A 17,432-nucleotide genomic window follows, 5' to 3' on the forward strand; every position below is an offset into this window, starting at 1 on the left:
CATACAGAAGAATATGAACTCATCATCTTTTAAACATAGCTTTCAGTGCTTTAAATTTTGTTTAATTTTAATACTTTCCAGAGTTAGTGGACTATTTTTTATTTGACATCCTGGCATCTGCAGTTTTAAAGACTATATAGCTTTCATGATGTAATCTTGTAAGAAAGTAGAGATGCTACTATAAGTATTTTACATCAGAATTTCATTGTCAGTTTAGAGCAGTGGTTTTCAACATTTCTAAAACTGTGAACTTTTAATACAGTGTCTCATGTTGTAGTGACTCTCCAGCCATAAAATTATTTTATTTCATAACTGTAATTTTTCTACTGTTATTATTGTAATATAAATATATAATATATGATCCAAAAGGTTGTGGCCTACAGGATGAAAACTGCTGGTATAGATTCACAACAAAAAAATCTTCTAAAATAAGAAATGACAATTGCTATTTATGCTCAATATTCTTGATACTAACTTTGGTATTATAAAGTACTCTGTCAGTTAATTCATTTATTTATCTATGTATTCAGTAGATACTCATGTACTTCTAATCAGGAAATTGCACTGATGACTCAAATTTCGCTTCTGTCTTTGAAAAACCATGCTATCAAATGAAAGGAAATAGAAAACTTAAAGGAATAATACATTGCAATAAGAGATAATTAAAAAGAAGATTAAGCTGTATCTCAGAGGAATTTTTGCAAATCTATTGTAATTTAAATACAATTATATAAATCAAAAAGTCAGTTGGATTATTCAATGTTCCAACTATCCTAGATAAATGAAAATTAATATTGTGTTTGAAAACAAAATATAAACAAATATGAAGCAAATAACATCTAAAACAATATTATTATATGCTTCACTAGAATTTATTTTCAACTTTCTGATATTACAGATAATCAATTCAAATTCAAATATAAATGATATATAACTGTAGACACTTGAGGCCAGTATCTAGATATTTGTGTTGATGTGACTAGAGTTGCTTGTGTGTATTATACATGTGTGCATGTGTGTGCACAAGTAGGGATAAAACTTGCAAGCCTTCCAGACAAATTTGCTATAATCTGACTCTATACTAAAAGACAAACTGGAGCTATCAGAGAATGAACTGAAAAAATTAGAGTAGCCAATCACAAAATATTAGTTTATTAGAGGCAAAATCTTAAACCAACTGATCATGTGTTTAGCTTTGTAACCTTTTATTTAGTGTTTTGTATTCATTAATTAAGTTTTGTGCTTTTGTGGAGGGGGCACGCACTTGCATGGTGTATGTGTGGAGGTCAGAATATTATTAGGATTATTAGGAATGTTTATTCTTGCTTTTCTACCTGTGGGTCATCAGGTCATTTGGGTACTCAGGTCGGCAGGCTTGGTGGCAAGCATCTTTTCCTTCTGAGCCATGTTTCTGGCTTTCAGAAAAGATTCTTTAATATTTAGTTACATCAGATGATATGTAACCACCAAAAATAGAGTTTGCAAATATAATTTTTGTTTTGGATATTTAACACAAAAATGAATTATTTTTCTCATTGTTTGAATAACAAAATGTTTCAAAATTAATCATGATTAACAGCATGATACTTAAAAAAAGCTAAAAGGGAGATACATCCACCCATGTATAGAGAGATAGTGATTTTATGAATAGAATCTGTAAAGTTATGTTCATGCTGATCTGAACAAATCAATATTGACATCTTTGCTTCTTTGCAATAGCAGCATGGTTGGAAGCAGGTCATAGGTCAGAGCTCCCAGGGTTCCATGACTCATTAACTCACTAACAATCCCAGGAAACCTAGAGTACTCTGTACTGCCCCCAGCTCCAGATGAAATGTGTTATTTAGTGATGAATTTCAAATTGCTATAATTTTATATTCCTTAACCAGGCATCTTAATAAGTTATGATTGCTATGCTAATAAGAGCTTAGAAAACTACATGGACCCTTACCCCTCTTCAATACAAATGCATGTATCCCTCTCATCCTCAGAAAACTGCTTCTCTCTCTCTTTTTTTCAATTGACTCTGAATGATAATTGAAGTTTCAGAAAACCATACTCATTGTTTTAAGGTAGAATGATTGAAAGTACTTGTAAATCACATAAAAATACAAATAACTGTAGAAAAATCTACTAAAGTTACAAATACTTTAGGAAAATATATTAATAAACCAATGAAGAAAGAAAAGATGTAAATGCTAATAGTCAAAATCATTTTTGTTTATTTGTTTTATGAGGGTCTCATTGCATAACTCTGCCTGGCTTCAAACTCCCCAGGTTACCAGGCTGGTCTGGAACTCACAGAAATCCACCTGCCTCTGCCTCCAGAGTCCTGGGATTAAAATTGTATACCTCCAGGCCTGCCAGGATTTTCTTTGAAAATATAACCACTTTGAAAACTTTTTACTTATAGGAAATACATACATTTCTAGGTCATCTGTGTTGTTATTATATAATCTATGATTTATATTGAAAAATTACATTCAGTGACTAAACTGTTTTATAGTAACTCAAACATATTATAAACAAAGATACCAAAAGTCAGGAAAAAGACTATTCTTTCCAGTATCATTTCTGTAGTTTGTTAAAAATTAGAATAGCTCAAGAATGTATAATTTTAGTATGAGTATTACCTAGAAAATTTCAACTTATTATGGAAATATTTTGTATTGTTAATATCATATTAAATTATTTTAAATCAATCCATATTTTAGGTCATGAACCTTGTAATTAAGAAATTCTTGAAGACAATGTCGAATATGATCCAGGAGAAAATGTGATTTGAGTCTGGAGACAACTGTGCGTGTAAGTATTTGGAAATTATATTTTCTGGGAGTAAAACATAACTAACAACTAAAACAACAACTTGTTAATTGCTAAATACAGAAGCTTTACTTTTCAATCTAGCCACACTATTTTTTTAAAATGTGAGAATAATCCAGCCCTTCCTGATTTTCAGGTATTCTTTTCTTAAGATCTAAAAAGCAAGTCCAGGGTAGCTGACCAATAAACTAGAAGATTGCTTATGCTTGAAAATAACAGTAACAGCTAGTTAGGTGAGTCAATGGGGATGGATAATGGAGCTGATAAAATCTAACAACTGATCAAGTCTCAATGCATGTCATAGAAAATGCAAAACATGGGGTCATGTGGAAAAGGGCCTTCTAATTTTATTCTGAAAATAGTTATATAATGAATGTCATGCCTTGTTTTCTAACAGAATTTAATCCAAGTTCATTGTTTAATGGCAGATACCTATTGAAGACTTTTTTATTTCCTGTGAAAAACCATTGTTACATTTTAAGCATGTATTGTGTTTAGTGCCCATATCATGAAAACCCAGACATTTAAAGCTAGTATGTTATAGTATACCATTAGGAAGTAAGCTTTAGGGGTTCAGCCCAGTGGAGTCGGTCTCAGTATTCAGCTAGTAGATGATGTGTGAGAGGCCATTTTCACCAGAATAGGATGCAATCTCACATTAGAAATACAATAGAATTTAATAGTGCTCATCCCCATAGCCTTATTTCAATAGTATAGATGACTTTGAGAATATTTTTATTTCCTGATTTATAAGAATTAGTCTCTGTCTTCACTACTTTTCTTATTGTTTTAACAAAAAATACCCATCAGGAAACAATCTTGAAGAGGGTTTATTTTTGCTCACAGTTTGAGGATAGAGTCTGTTTTGTCAAAGAAGTAATGACAGGGATTTGAGTAATTTAGTCACTTTGCTCCTACAGTCAAGGAGCAGACATCAATGGATGCTCCCAATTAACCTGCTTTGTCTTTGTTTATTTAGTCATGATCCCAGGCCACAGAATGCTGCTCCCCACAGTTAACTTAGAGCTTCCCACATCAACGAACCCATCCAGATATCTCCTCACAGTCATACTCAGAGGCTAACATTAAAAATAACAAATTTATTTATTTCTGTATTTACATCCTTGCCACAGTTTCCCCTCCCTCTTCTCCTCCCAGTCCCTTCCCCAAATCCCTCCTGGGTTCCCAACCCCCAATCCACTCCTCCACCATTTCTGTGTAAGGAAAGACCAGGTCTTCTCTGAATATCGACAAAACATGGCATATCCAGTTGCAGTAAGACTAAACACCTCATGTATTAAGGCTAGACAAGGAGACCCAGTATGAGGATTAAGGTCCCAAAAGCCTGTAAAAGAGTCAGAGACAGCCCCTCTTCCCACAGTTAGGAGTCCCACAGGAGGACCAAGCTACACAACTTAACATATGTGCAGAGGGGCTAGATCAGTCCCATGCAGGCTCCCTGGTTGTCTTTTCAGTCCCCAGAAGCTAATTTAATGTGGATAATGCCTCACAGATGTGCCTGCAAGCTTGTCTTCTAGGAGATTTAAAACCCATCCAATGATAATCTGTACTAACATAAATTACCATTTTCTACCTTGAAGAATCAAAATTCCTTCCTTCCCTCCCCCCTTCTCGTTGTTTCTTCCTTCCTTCCTTCCTTCCTTTCTTTTTTCCTCTCTCTCTCTCTCCCTCCCTTTCTTTCTTTCTGAAGGGTTTCTTTGTGTAACAGTCCTGGCTGTCCTAGATCTCACTTTGTAGACCATCCTGGCCTCAAACTCACAGAGATATTCCTGCCTTTGCCTCCCTAGTAAACCAGCAGCTTGAAACTTCATATTTATGTTGTTTGTATGTTAATTATCAAGAAATTGGCCTGAGAATAAATTTCCTTCATTAAATTTAAGTCAGAAAGTTACAGATAAGTTTAATACTTACATAATGCTTAATAATACACAATACTTAATGATAATACTACATAAAACTTAATAAAGATAACTATATATATATAATAAAATGTAAAAGATAGTCACAAAAAGCTGATTATGTTTGTAGTTAAGTAGTTTTATTTCAATTTTGGTAAAGGTAAAGAAAGCAAAATACATTCTAATTACTCACAAAAATACATATGCAGTGTTTTCTTATTTGTAAGTCAAATTAAACTAGAATATATTTCACTAAACTCTGTTTTACTTTAAGCCACAATGTTCTCAATATTTGTAGGACTACTAATCAAATTTTTAGAATTACTGTAGCATTATAACAGATATTTTCTTTTGAAGCTTATATTGATTTCATGAGTAATGAATTTTATTTATTTCATTTTTATTACAGTTTGAACATACTACAAGTTCATTTGGACTCTAATGATGGAGAAAAAACATATATTCTATTTTATGTTTCTCCTTCCCTTTAATATGGTAAGTATCCGATCTTATTAGTTATGGCTATGCTTTACTTATTTATATACCAAATTGATAAAAGTTAATAAATATAAATTAAAGTAGTTATTAGATAAATAAGTTGATTTCATTTTTATATCCAAGTAACACAGCAACAATCCACTTCTTTTCAGTAGTTTTTTCTGCTTTGAATTTCTATAACTAGTATGGACTGTTGGGTCCTTGAAGGAGGTTGGAAAAATCAATGGATTCAAATGAGCAAATCTCGTGTTAAAGTGGTAGAGTTAGAAGAACATTGGGGTGATACTTTGTAATAGTGTGGTTTGCACACAGCACATAATATATTTTTAGAGAGATACCTATTCACTTATTTGTAAGAAAAAACCCCATATTCTAGTCTTTCAAATGTGTTTTGTTTCACCAATTGATTGTCACGTATCGATTGAAAAAAAATCTAGGAGATATGTAATGTATTTTGTATTTGTTTACTCATTTATTCGTTAATTCACTCATTCAAATAGATCTTGATGCTGAATTTGGGGCAAGTCAAGTGTGCCTCCATGTGTATGTGTACATCCATGTGCATCTCTACATGTGTGTGTCATTGATATGAAGCTAGAAGTAAAGTCAGAGGGTTACCAAACCCCAAAGAGCTACATGCTTCCTGGTCTCACTTCCTATCTGTAGTCATGTTTCTCTTTATCTTGTTCTTTGCATTGAACTAAAGCAGCCAATGATGCTCTTCTTTCTTTATGTGAGCGGGAAACCCAGAGACATAATCTCATCTAATTTTGTGCTAGCAAAGAACTTTCCTGTGGTGTTTCTAAGCAAAGCCCTCAAAAAGGTTCAAACAAAGGAATTAAAAACCAGTACTGAAAGCTTACATGAGAAAAAAAAAACAATATTACATTTCTGTAAGTACATACATTGGAAAACATCCTCAAGCCTAGAAGTAGTCTAGTGTCTGCACTTCGGAGATATTATCTTGGGTAAGTGACTAGACTTCAAAGGACAGAACTGTTTCTTCAGCTACCACCCTCAGTTAAGTGTGCCAGCAAGCTACATGGGCCAGCACCAGTTTCCTGAAGGCAACACTGTAGCATTTTGCCAATCAGCTTAGTGTAATATAAGGTACTGTGGCCCTTTCTCTTGAATTCATCCATGGACAGTGTGTTAGAAATTATTACTACTTTGCTTAATTTCTACAAACCTTTTCAGAGAAATGGCTTTTGTTTTATCTATTTTGATTTTCTAATATTGTCTTGGGATAGGATGAAGCTCAGAATCTACAGTGCTTGCTTAACTTACATAGCCACTGGGTTCAACCCCCAACATTGAAAAATAAAATCAAATGCCTTAAAAATAGTCATGATGGTCTAGGATTTCATTTATTACTTCAAACCTACCAGAAATTAACAGTCAATATTAGTGCTAATCAGGTTATTACCTGATGATGCCATGCAGTGAGGAAATTATTATTTTGTTATTACAAATGTACAAAGTTTGGTTATTTTCCATGGGATGGCTACTCCCTGATATCCAGATGCTATTTTCTACTGTTTTACTATGAAATAGAGTCTTCGTAGTAGTGATGGATACCTTGCTAACATTCACAGAGCAAGTGAAAACATTGGGGGGGGGCTGTAAATATGGCTATTTGCATTTCAGAACAGTGCTTTAGGCTGTGCTGTAGTCAGCCAACTACCAGAGTCTTCGGAGAGTCACCGGTGGTTCTCAGTGCTGTCATTGGCAGCACCCTGAAGGCTGTTTGAAACTGGACACAGTAAGAGTTTAGACTACAGAAATTGGTGAATACCACACTCTGGGGATTTTCCTCATGAGAGTCACCTAGTGATCAAGCACCTCACTGTTCTTGCTGTTTTCCACCAGTTTGCTCACTAATTTCCACCATTCTAAAGCCATTGTTGTTTTACCCCCTTAGACTCTTGTCACAGCAGAGCCAGAAGAAGAAGAAGGCTTTAACCAAACAGAACTGGGAGTCACTAGAAACAAGATCATGACTGCTCAATATGAATGTTACCAAAAGATTATGCAAGATCCTGTTCAACAGGCAGAAGGTAGCTACTACTAATTCTACAGATACTTTACAAATATTTAAAAGAACTATCTATGTGGGTTCTTCACATCCATTAATTAAAAATTAATTAGTTGTTTCTTTTCATTATGTATTTGTGAAGTGTATTTTATGACATGATTCAACTCATTCTTTTTAGTAAAATTTAACAAAACACTCCATACACTGAATTTTCCAGAATTATCCTTTAAAAGGTATAAAAATACTAATATATGCTAATATTAAAACAAGACAAGTCAATAATCATTGACCTTCAGTCTATGTAATTTGTTAATTTATTATTTTAAAAAACACCTTGCTTGATAAAACTTGTATGCAGTTTTTTTTAATAACACACATATGTTCATAGCAAATTTGGTAGCAAAGCTATCAAAGTCTAAGTGTTTCTATTTTCCTTAAGAAAAGCCTGTGTCATTAATGCCAAGTACCAGACATATGCCTTGATTCAGGACATAAAAGATGAATAACCAAAGTAGAGTTTCCATAGGTATCCAAACCCAAAAGAACTTCCTGTTTTAATCTGGGAAGCCCAACGGAGAGTTAGTTTCAAATATAGGATACAAAGTGGACCCTTTAGATAATTCTGTTTTTTTTTTTCCTATCAGAGAAAAGAAAGATTTCAAAACATTTAGAAAAAAAAACATTAATAATACACTTGTATGTAGTCAAATAAGAAAGTACAATATATTTACAGTTAAAAATGGCTCTGCTTGCCGGGCATTGGTGGCGCACGCCTTTAGTTCCAGCACTCGGGAGGCAGAGGTGTGCAGATCTCTATGAGTTTGAGACTAGCCTGGTCTACAAGAGCTAGTTCCAGGACAGGTTCCAAAGCAATACAGAGAAACCCTGTCTCCACAACCAAAAACAAACAAACAAACAAACACAAAAAAGGGCTCTGCTTTTAGAAATAGCAAAACCCTTTTTCACATTTAGCACCTTCAAGATTAATTTAATCTACTAATATTTCAGAACTATTTATTTACTGGAGCTGCACCAGTATTTTTATTGTAGCAGGCAGAAAAGTATGTTTTGATATTTGCAAAAACAATTATCTGATTTAGGACATCAATAAGATTGAAGTATAAAGTAATTAAACATTTGTATAGCAATTCTGTGTCAACTGACATAATTTTATTCCATATTGAATTAACTCTTTACAGATGATCTAGATAAAGGTTTAAGTACCAAAAGTTAATGTTGGGCATCAGAACTATCTTCATTTCCAGGAGACTTCTATTGCATTAAGGCATTGAGAAAGCTTTCTTAAGAGTTTGTTTTCCTGAGTAGTTACAGAGACTTAGTGATCCCTCATTTTTATCTCCTCTCTAAGGCCTTTACTGCAACAGAACATGGGATGGATGGCTGTGTTGGAATGATGTTGCAGCAGGAACTGAATCAATGCAGTATTGCCCTGATTATTTTCAGGATTTTGATCCTTCAGGTATATGGTAGAATTTAGTTATAGATCTTATTGAAATCTGATTAGTGAACATTGTGTTTATTAAATGCATTTGGAACGTATTACAAAAGTAGTCTAGAAAGAGTTGCAGTATATAACTATCTTGATTTTAATTTTCTATTTCTAAATTCATTTAAACAATAAAAATTTTTATTGTTTAAACTGTAGGTTTATTGAACTAATTTTTTAAAATGTATATTTATTATTTTTTTATTTTATATATTGATCCCAGTTCATTTTCCCTCCCTTCCATGTCCCCTAACCTCCCTTTCCATCCCATCCCCTCCAACTCCACAGGGAGGGTGATGTCTTCTAGGTGGGATCATCAAAATCTGTCAAGTTATTTGGTGTAGGGTCTGGGCCCTCCCTCCTGCCTCTTTTAATTTTTTTTTCTTTTTACAGAAAAGGTTACAAAGATCTGTGACCAAGATGGAAACTGGTTTAGACATCCAGATAGTAACAGAACATGGACAAATTATACTCTGTGTAATAATAGCACACATGAAAAAGTGAAGGTATGTTACAAGTGTGAGTTGAAATTTGGTTTACACTTTTAAACAGTTCAATAAGAATGGGGAACAAGAAAGCAATGCTCTATTCCACACTAAAGCCATTTCCTAATATCATTTGAGAGCAATGAGAAAAATCTGTGGAAAAGCTGCTACTGATTCTGTCATTGCACTGGGGAAGTAATCTTGTTAGGTAACAGTGTTTTTACAAGTCAGAGCCTTGGAATTGGGCTTTCATATTTTTCAAAGAAAATATAACTTAAAAGCATACTATAAAGGAAAACTTTCATTTCTAGTGGAATTCTAGAATTACCTAAAAAATTGCTTGTAGGCAACAGGATAGGTTCCTTAGGAGAAGGCACCCATCCTAAGTGACTGTGCAGGACCGTTTCAGTCATGTTCTTGCCTTGAAACTTAGAATTAAAAGGACAGTTAAGGACAATACTCACAGAATGAAGCTTCAAAATACTTCTATGTGTTACAGTTTGTATGTGTATAATTAAAAGTGCTACATGCTTCCTGTTTTAGCACTTTATCTACCCCATAGCCACAGACAAAAAATCTTTTGTGTACTCAAAAGGATAACTGTAGTTTTCTTTCAGTGGCTCTTAAAAGACAAGTGTAGTGTAAACACTCAATAATTGCAAGGTATTATTGTATTTGTGTATCATGTGTGCTTTGCTTATTCAGAGGTGTTTACATTACAAACCCAAACCCCAAACCCAAACCAACCAACCAACCAACCCACTCACCCACCCACCAACCAAGCAATCAACCAATTCACCAACCAACCAACCAAATCCACATTCAACCAACCAAGCAAGCAACCAACCAACCTACCAACTAAAATGTCAACCAACCAACAAACCCACCTACCCTAACCAACCAACGCACCAAACAACAAACTCACTATCCAACAATCCAACCAACCAACCAACCCACCAACTAACCAATCAACCAAACAAGCAACCCACCCACCCACCTACCCACCCACCAACCCATCATGCAACCAACCAACAAACCAATCAACCAAACAACCAAGCAACCCACCAAGCAACTCACCCACCCACCTACCCTCTATAAATATGGAATGCAAATAGAAAAAGAAAGAAAAGAAAAACTAAAAAGAGAATGTTAAAATATATTTATATAGATCAAAGGTTTTATTAACTTGCCATATTAAGATCTGTCTCTGAGCCTCAGATTTAGGAAAAGAAATAAAAAAACCTAAATAGATAAAGGAAGCCTTATCAGGTATTTAATTCTGAATAAGCCAAATCTTGAGTATCATTTGATTTTAAATATAAAAACTGATTTTATATACAGTGAAAACTAGATCAAGAAATGCATTACCTCAAAGATTTAAAATGTGACTTCTGATTTCTTAGAAAGAAACATGACTTATAAGTATTTGAATACTCACTTAGTAAATTTGAATAGATGTACTTCATTTACATGTTTCTAAATATTTATTGGTTTTTAAACAAGTGATTATAAATCTGTCAACATGTTTTTAAAATAAAATTGATTAATTTGCATCTTATCTAATATATAAGTAGATTTTAGATACAGAATTCATTCTATTTTTTAATCACAATTATAGACCGCACTGAATTTGTTCTACCTAACTATAATTGGACATGGATTATCTATTGCATCACTGCTCATCTCTCTCATCATATTTTTTTATTTCAAGTAAGTATATTAAAATTTTTTTTAAATTTGAAAACTGTGGTAAATTCAGGTTATGTATATATTGAACTCATGTGCTAACAAAATACACAAAATATATGTAATACTATTAAGTTTAACATGTAAAGTACAAAATTTTTATGTTAGTTTCATGAAATAAGCAAATTATTAATAAAATATCTTAATTCTAATTTTTTCATAAAGTTATTAGGTATATAAAAATAAAATATGTGCTTTGATCATGTTGGTTTAGAAGGTGGACATTGTTTTCTTGGTGTCCTCCATGCTCTCTGACTCCTACATGCTTTCTGCCTCTTCTTCCCTAGGGTTTCCTGAGCTCTGAGGGAAAGGATTTAATGAAGACATCTTATTTAGGGCTGAGTGTTCTATAGTATCTCATTCTCTGCATAATGTCTGGCTGTGGGTCTCTATATTTATTTCCATGTGCTGCAGGCAGAAGCTTCGCTGATGATGGCTGAGCAAGGCGTGGTCTATGAGTACAGAAGAATATTAATAGGAGTCATTTTAATGAGACTTATCTCCCCACCAGTCCTTTACTCTACACCTAATCTCTGTGGTTGTATGGACAATCTGTATTTGTCTTTCTGAGACTGGGATATCTCACTCAGGATTTTTTTTTTTTTTTTTTTGGTTCCATCCATTTACCTGCAAATTTCATTGTTTTTCAATGACTGAATAGTACTCCATTGTGTAGATGTACCACATTTTTTTTTTTTTTTTAAATCTATTCTGTTGAGAGGACAACTGGGCTGTTTCCAATTTCTGGCTATTATCAATTCAGTAGCAATGAACGTGGTTGAATAAGCATCTCTGTAGTAAAATGAAGCACACTTTGGGTTTATGTACAAGAGTGGTATAACTGGATCTTGAGGTGTACCGATATCTATTTTCCTGAGAAACCACACTGGTTTCCACAGTAGCTGAAATATATATATATATATATATATATATATATATATATATATATATGTGTGTGTGTGTGTGTGTGTGTGTGTGTGTGTGTGTGTGTGTGTGTGTATGTATGTATGTATGTATGTATGTATGTATGTATATGGGTGCTGTGAACCATGGGCATGTCTGGTATGCACAGGGGTCAGTAGAAGCATTGGATCCCCACAAACTGGAGTTACAGACATCTGTGAGCCAGTATGTAGATCTGGCAATTTCACCTGGGTCTTCTGCAAGAGTAGCCAATGCTCTTTGCTACTTATCTATCTCTCTAGCCCATTTTACAATATATTTTTTGTTTTATTGTGCAAATATCTTATATTTTTCAAAGTCTTGACATTTCTTGATCAAAGATACAAGTTTTTGTGCTTCTTGAATTGTATCCATCCAAGTCTTCTAAAAGCAACATTTTTGGAACAAATCTATAACATCCAACTCTTCCAAACTTAAGACAGGTTTCTTGCAGAGTGAGCTTCACTAATGGTATCACTAAAATCTCAGTTGCATTAATCGGGAATTTAGCAGTAATTTCAGAGTTCATTTTCTTTTTATTACTTCTCATAGTTCCTTTTCTATCCTTTCCAAATCCAGTTTGCATTATCTTTTTTCAGATGGGACTCACTATGTAGCCACTGCTAGCTTGAATGTAGACTAGGCTAGTTTCAAACTCATAGAGATCTGCCTATCTCTGCCTCCCAAATGTTGGCATTAAAGGTATGCTCTACCATTCCCATATGTTTTTCTAGTAGTTTTTAAATCAGCTTTCTTAATTCACCTGTAATCTTAAAAGAAATTGTATCAAATACAGATCTCACTTGTCATTCTCTGCTTAAAAATATTAGGTTGCTTTTTTATTATATCTCATATCTACACAAAACTATTAATGAGTCCTACCTATCATCTTTTCTACCTCTCTAGCTTGATTAAATGTTTCATATCTGGTAATTATACTTGATCATATCCTCAGTGGACTCTTCCTGAGTTCCTTACTGAAGCTGAAAGTAATTACAGTGGACATGGTGTAAAAATTTGAAAATATTTGAGAGATAATAATCTCTTTAAATTAAAAACCATTCCAGCTGAGACTCTTCAGTTTAACTGTCTCTATTTTTCATGTAATAAGCCAAAACATCCCAAGACATTAAATTTCTGAAGTTGATAAAGTTAATAGCAATTACATTGTGTTCCAAAACCAGTAGTAAGAAAGAAAACAATGGTCTTCTGGAATTCTAGGTCATATGCCTTCATGTAATTCTGATTTTGCAAAGATGTCAGTAAAATACCCATCAAGTGAAAAGCAAAGTTGATACTACTTTCTCATGTGAAAAAAAAAAATCTGAGTTAATAAAAGAAATACTCACTGGGCTTATGAGGCAAACTAGGCTGCCAAGGCAAACAATATTGAAGCCAAACTGGACCAGGAAAAGTATAGCATCAGTCTAAATCTCCAATAAGACCATTCATTCATTCAGTTCTCAAAGGAGAAAACACTTTCATAATAAATGGATTATCAAGGAGGTTGAGATATTAGAGCAAACAATATCTGTGTTGATTATATCATAAAAGTACAAAGAACGTTAAGTCATAAAGGAGTAAGATGTACAGTGATAGAAGCATAATACCATCATGAATACAAATAACTATAGTTAGGAATAGAGTTTGTACAGTAACAAAGAGGAGAAAATATATGGCTTGGATTAAAAACCTCTTAATAGCTAAACAAAATGTAGTGAATATCTAGTTATCAGTAGACCTCATTGTCACTCAGAGTTTTCAAAGAGAAATCATATAATAATCTACCAAGATTATTGACGTGGTTGGTCAGAGAAAGTGCTCTCTACATAAGAGGAGGACTTGAACTTGAATCTTTAGCCAGGAGCAGGAAACTGGTGCCTGTAATCCCAGTGCTGGGGAGGTAGAGAAAAGACTCCATGGCCTGTTGGCCAGCCAATCTAGCCAAATCAGTACACTCCAAGTTCAATGGAACATATTCTTAAAAAGTAATTGAAAGAGGGTTGAGGAAGATATCTGGAGGTCAACTGGTGACCTCCACATGCATACATACGTACACTTGTGCATGTTCCCACACTCCTACAATATCCTGAACACATTCATACACACAAAAGGATATTATATAGTCAGTTGTTCCTATTTTGGGTTCATATCTGGGCCTGAAGACTTATAATTTTCTTTCAAAGCCTAAGAATCTATGAATGGAGAAGGAATTTGAATTAAAATGAATTATCTTTAAGTTAAAATATGTAACATCAAAGAAACTGGTACACACACACACACACACTTTTTATTCTAGAAACAAAAGCCACTCAACCAATATTTAAAGTTTAAGACTTAAAGCCTCCAAACTATCTATGGAAATAGTTTTTAAAAATATGAACTCATATATTTATCTGAAATACATTACTTTCAAAGACACAATAGACAGATACAAACCTCATTTCCAAGAAGGCCAGATATTTCATGTTGACCCAGATACTGTCCTCATGCTTTCTAGATAAATAGCCTATTGAGTTATGTCATAAAAGGTTACGATATACAGTGTTAGAAATATGACCTCTGGAGTCCAAATAATTACGAATAGACTTTGAATAATAAGAAAGGAGAGAAGCCAGTAGTGGTGGTGCACACCTTTTTCCCCAGTACCTGGGAGGCAGAGACAGGTGGATCTCTGAGTTCAAGGCAAGCCTGGTCTACTGAGAGAGTTCTAGGACAGCTGGGACTACACAGAGGAAACCTTGATGCAGAAAAAAAGGAAGAAAAAAGGAATTATATGGCTTAAATAAAAAATTATAGGAAAAAGAAATTAAAGATCAATATATAATAAATGCAAGTATTTGTTATCTGCTAACATTTTTGCTCTTAAAAATAATTGTATAGTGCCACACAATTGAAACCTTCTTAAATCAAATAAGTTACTTACCTATTTAAGAAATTTCGTTCTTTGCTGGTACAAAAAATATTAATATACTGCAAATAATTATCTTGCACTTAACTAATGTTTATATTAAATTACAATGAACTAGCTATTTATTTTACTGAACTTTATAAAAGAAAGCATCAAGCTTTTTTGTGACTTAGTGTGATAGGCACACATTTGAATCTGAACTTTAACAAATGGGGAAATACAATGTTTAAAAGCATGGGATATATTTTAATCTTGATATTGACACTTATTAATAGTGTGTGTTTTGCCCGATTCTGGTTTTAAGTAAGCTCAGTTTTTTCTTTTTTTAAAGCGAGCCACCATGTTTTAAGTAGACTGCTGTATAACAACACTTTTCCTAGGAAGACACCACATACTCATTTACTCATCCTGGATAGGGAGCCCTTGACAGACTGAAGTACAGATACCACTGAAGTTCAAGTTGGCAAACCAATGAGTTTTTATTGGAGTTATTTACATGAAAATGGGTGAGGAGAAATTGACTGGAGCAGCAAAGACTCCTAGACAGCTTCATTACCAGGCCAGGGCATGTTTCTCTGGTGCTGTTTCACCTGCTTGCCATGCAGATGACATTACCACCTACATGACTATTTTTTGCTTAGGGCTGTTATAATATCAATATTGTCAATGAGATACAATGATGGACAGTATTTTATTAAAATCCAGTGTTCTCAAGTTATGGACATTGCTACAAGTATTTCCATTAAAAGTTCCTTAAAAGTTCTCAGTTTAGCTACTTTCTCCTAGTAAATATACTATAATGTCTTTAGAATAAAAATTTAAAAGTTTTATATGTACCATATTTAGAAGGAAGTTATAATATCCACGTAAATGAAAGCAAATATGGAATGAATAGTTCGGTGAACTAAATACTGTCTAATACAAATAATATAAAAACACTACAAAATTAAATTCAGGTGAGCAGAAGCCATTTCTGTTTTGTTTCCTCACACAACTTAGACCTTGGAACAGTATCTTGCACTCAATAAACTTGAGAATGAAGATATAAAGGTTTTGTAAGTTCCCATCCAGGACTGGCTTGTCCATATCTTATCTCTACCCTCCAACAAATTTCTTGAGGTTTTCCAGGCTTCGCTGCCTCTATCAAAACAGAAAGCCATTAGATTGGGACTTTGAATTCTGATCCACAGACATGTCCAAGTAAAATAAGATGGCAGACTACAGACCAATCAAAGAAAATCTGAGCACCTCAGAAATTCCTAGATTTAAATGCTGCATGAAGAATATTCATAGACTGTCAGGGACGATAGGAACTATTAACTTCATGCCAAGTAACCTGGAAACCATTTCTAGAGGAGCTGATGCTTCAGATAAAATCTGTGTGTGGGTGAAAAATCCATTCACATGCTCCTTTTGTCTTTTACCCCTGCTCCTCATATTGCAGTCTTCTTCAGTTAGTCTTCGGTAGAGGAAATTCCTTTCTCCACTTTGTTAATCAAGGTTAATTGGTCCACCCTCATAAGAACCAAGAACTATACAGAATGTTGATTTAGGGTACTGTTTGTTATTTTTTGCTTAGAAAGGGAAGACAACGGTCTACTACTCATCCATGCTTTAAATTAGAAACAGAGAACATGAAATGCTGCTCACTAGATAGATTTGTTTTATATTAAACCCAATTAAAGTAAAGAATCAGAGCAGGAGATTAGAAGAAAGAGAACAGAAGGGGAGGGGGAGAGATAGAGACATAACTTTGGGGTTTGCCAAGCCCTCAGAGGCAATGACTTACTCATAATAATCCTTGGAAAAACAAAGCAGAACCCTTTAGATAAAAAATAAATAAACTTTACTTGGATTAGTTACAAATTATGTTTTAATTACCATACAAAACTGAAAGCATAGCAAATGGGCATGTTACTTTCAACTCAGATAAAAGGGTTCATCTACTTGCACATAAAAGAGAGCATGCAGCATCTATCTGACTTGTCAGGAAAACATGGCTCATTTCCTTTTCTATTTTTTTCAATTTGTTTTGATTTCTTGAAAGGGCATCTTTGCTAAAATTTTATATGCTAATTCCAAATTCTTTTAAAGCAAGTCACATAATTTTGAGCATGTAGAAATTATCTTTCTAGGTTATTGTCATAAATCTCAAATAAAATGCAGCAAGACAAAGCTCCCATTGGTGAGTCAAGCCTTCTCAATTTAGTGAGCTAGCCTTGTAGTGCTTATGCATAAACTTTGCACTTATACATTTCAACACAAATGGCCCAAACTCTCACCTTGTTCCCAGATCAAATCTGAATATTTTAAACCATCTGTTTTATTTGTCTTCACATTTCTCTTGAATTAGAGCAGGTATGGTTTTTCCTTATAGCTGTACTTGACATTATATATAACTGTCCTTTGGTAGCTGAGAATGACAGGAATCCTACATTGAATCTTGGTCTATAGATCTGTCTAATAAACTTGTCTGGAAAACTAGAACAGTCACTTAAAAGTGGCTGGTTTAAAACTTTACTTTTGACCTGTGGGTAGTTTGACAAGGGTTCAATTCACAATCATC

The 17,432-nt window shown here is 33.8% G+C and overlaps 1 protein-coding gene across 2 annotated transcripts in view; it reads left to right on the plus strand.

Annotated features, from left to right (window-relative positions):
- Positions 1–17,432, plus strand: part of Calcrl (calcitonin receptor like receptor) — a 90,322-nt gene that overhangs the window by 45,023 nt on the left and 27,867 nt on the right. For both annotated transcript variants that reach the window (XM_051184368.1, XM_051184369.1), the window contains 6 exons: positions 2,715–2,805; positions 5,152–5,237; positions 7,162–7,297; positions 8,645–8,755; positions 9,176–9,288; positions 10,886–10,977. In XM_051184368.1, coding sequence (XP_051040325.1) covers positions 5,184–5,237; positions 7,162–7,297; positions 8,645–8,755; positions 9,176–9,288; positions 10,886–10,977 — 506 coding nt within the window. In that variant the 5' untranslated portion in view covers positions 2,715–2,805; positions 5,152–5,183. The remainder of the gene's footprint in view (positions 1–2,714; positions 2,806–5,151; positions 5,238–7,161; positions 7,298–8,644; positions 8,756–9,175; positions 9,289–10,885; positions 10,978–17,432) is intronic.

The sequence above is a fragment of the Phodopus roborovskii genome, unplaced genomic scaffold (assembly GCF_943737965.1).
Source record: "Phodopus roborovskii unplaced genomic scaffold, PHOROB, whole genome shotgun sequence".
In the NCBI taxonomy this organism is placed as follows: Eukaryota; Metazoa; Chordata; class Mammalia; order Rodentia; family Cricetidae; genus Phodopus; species Phodopus roborovskii.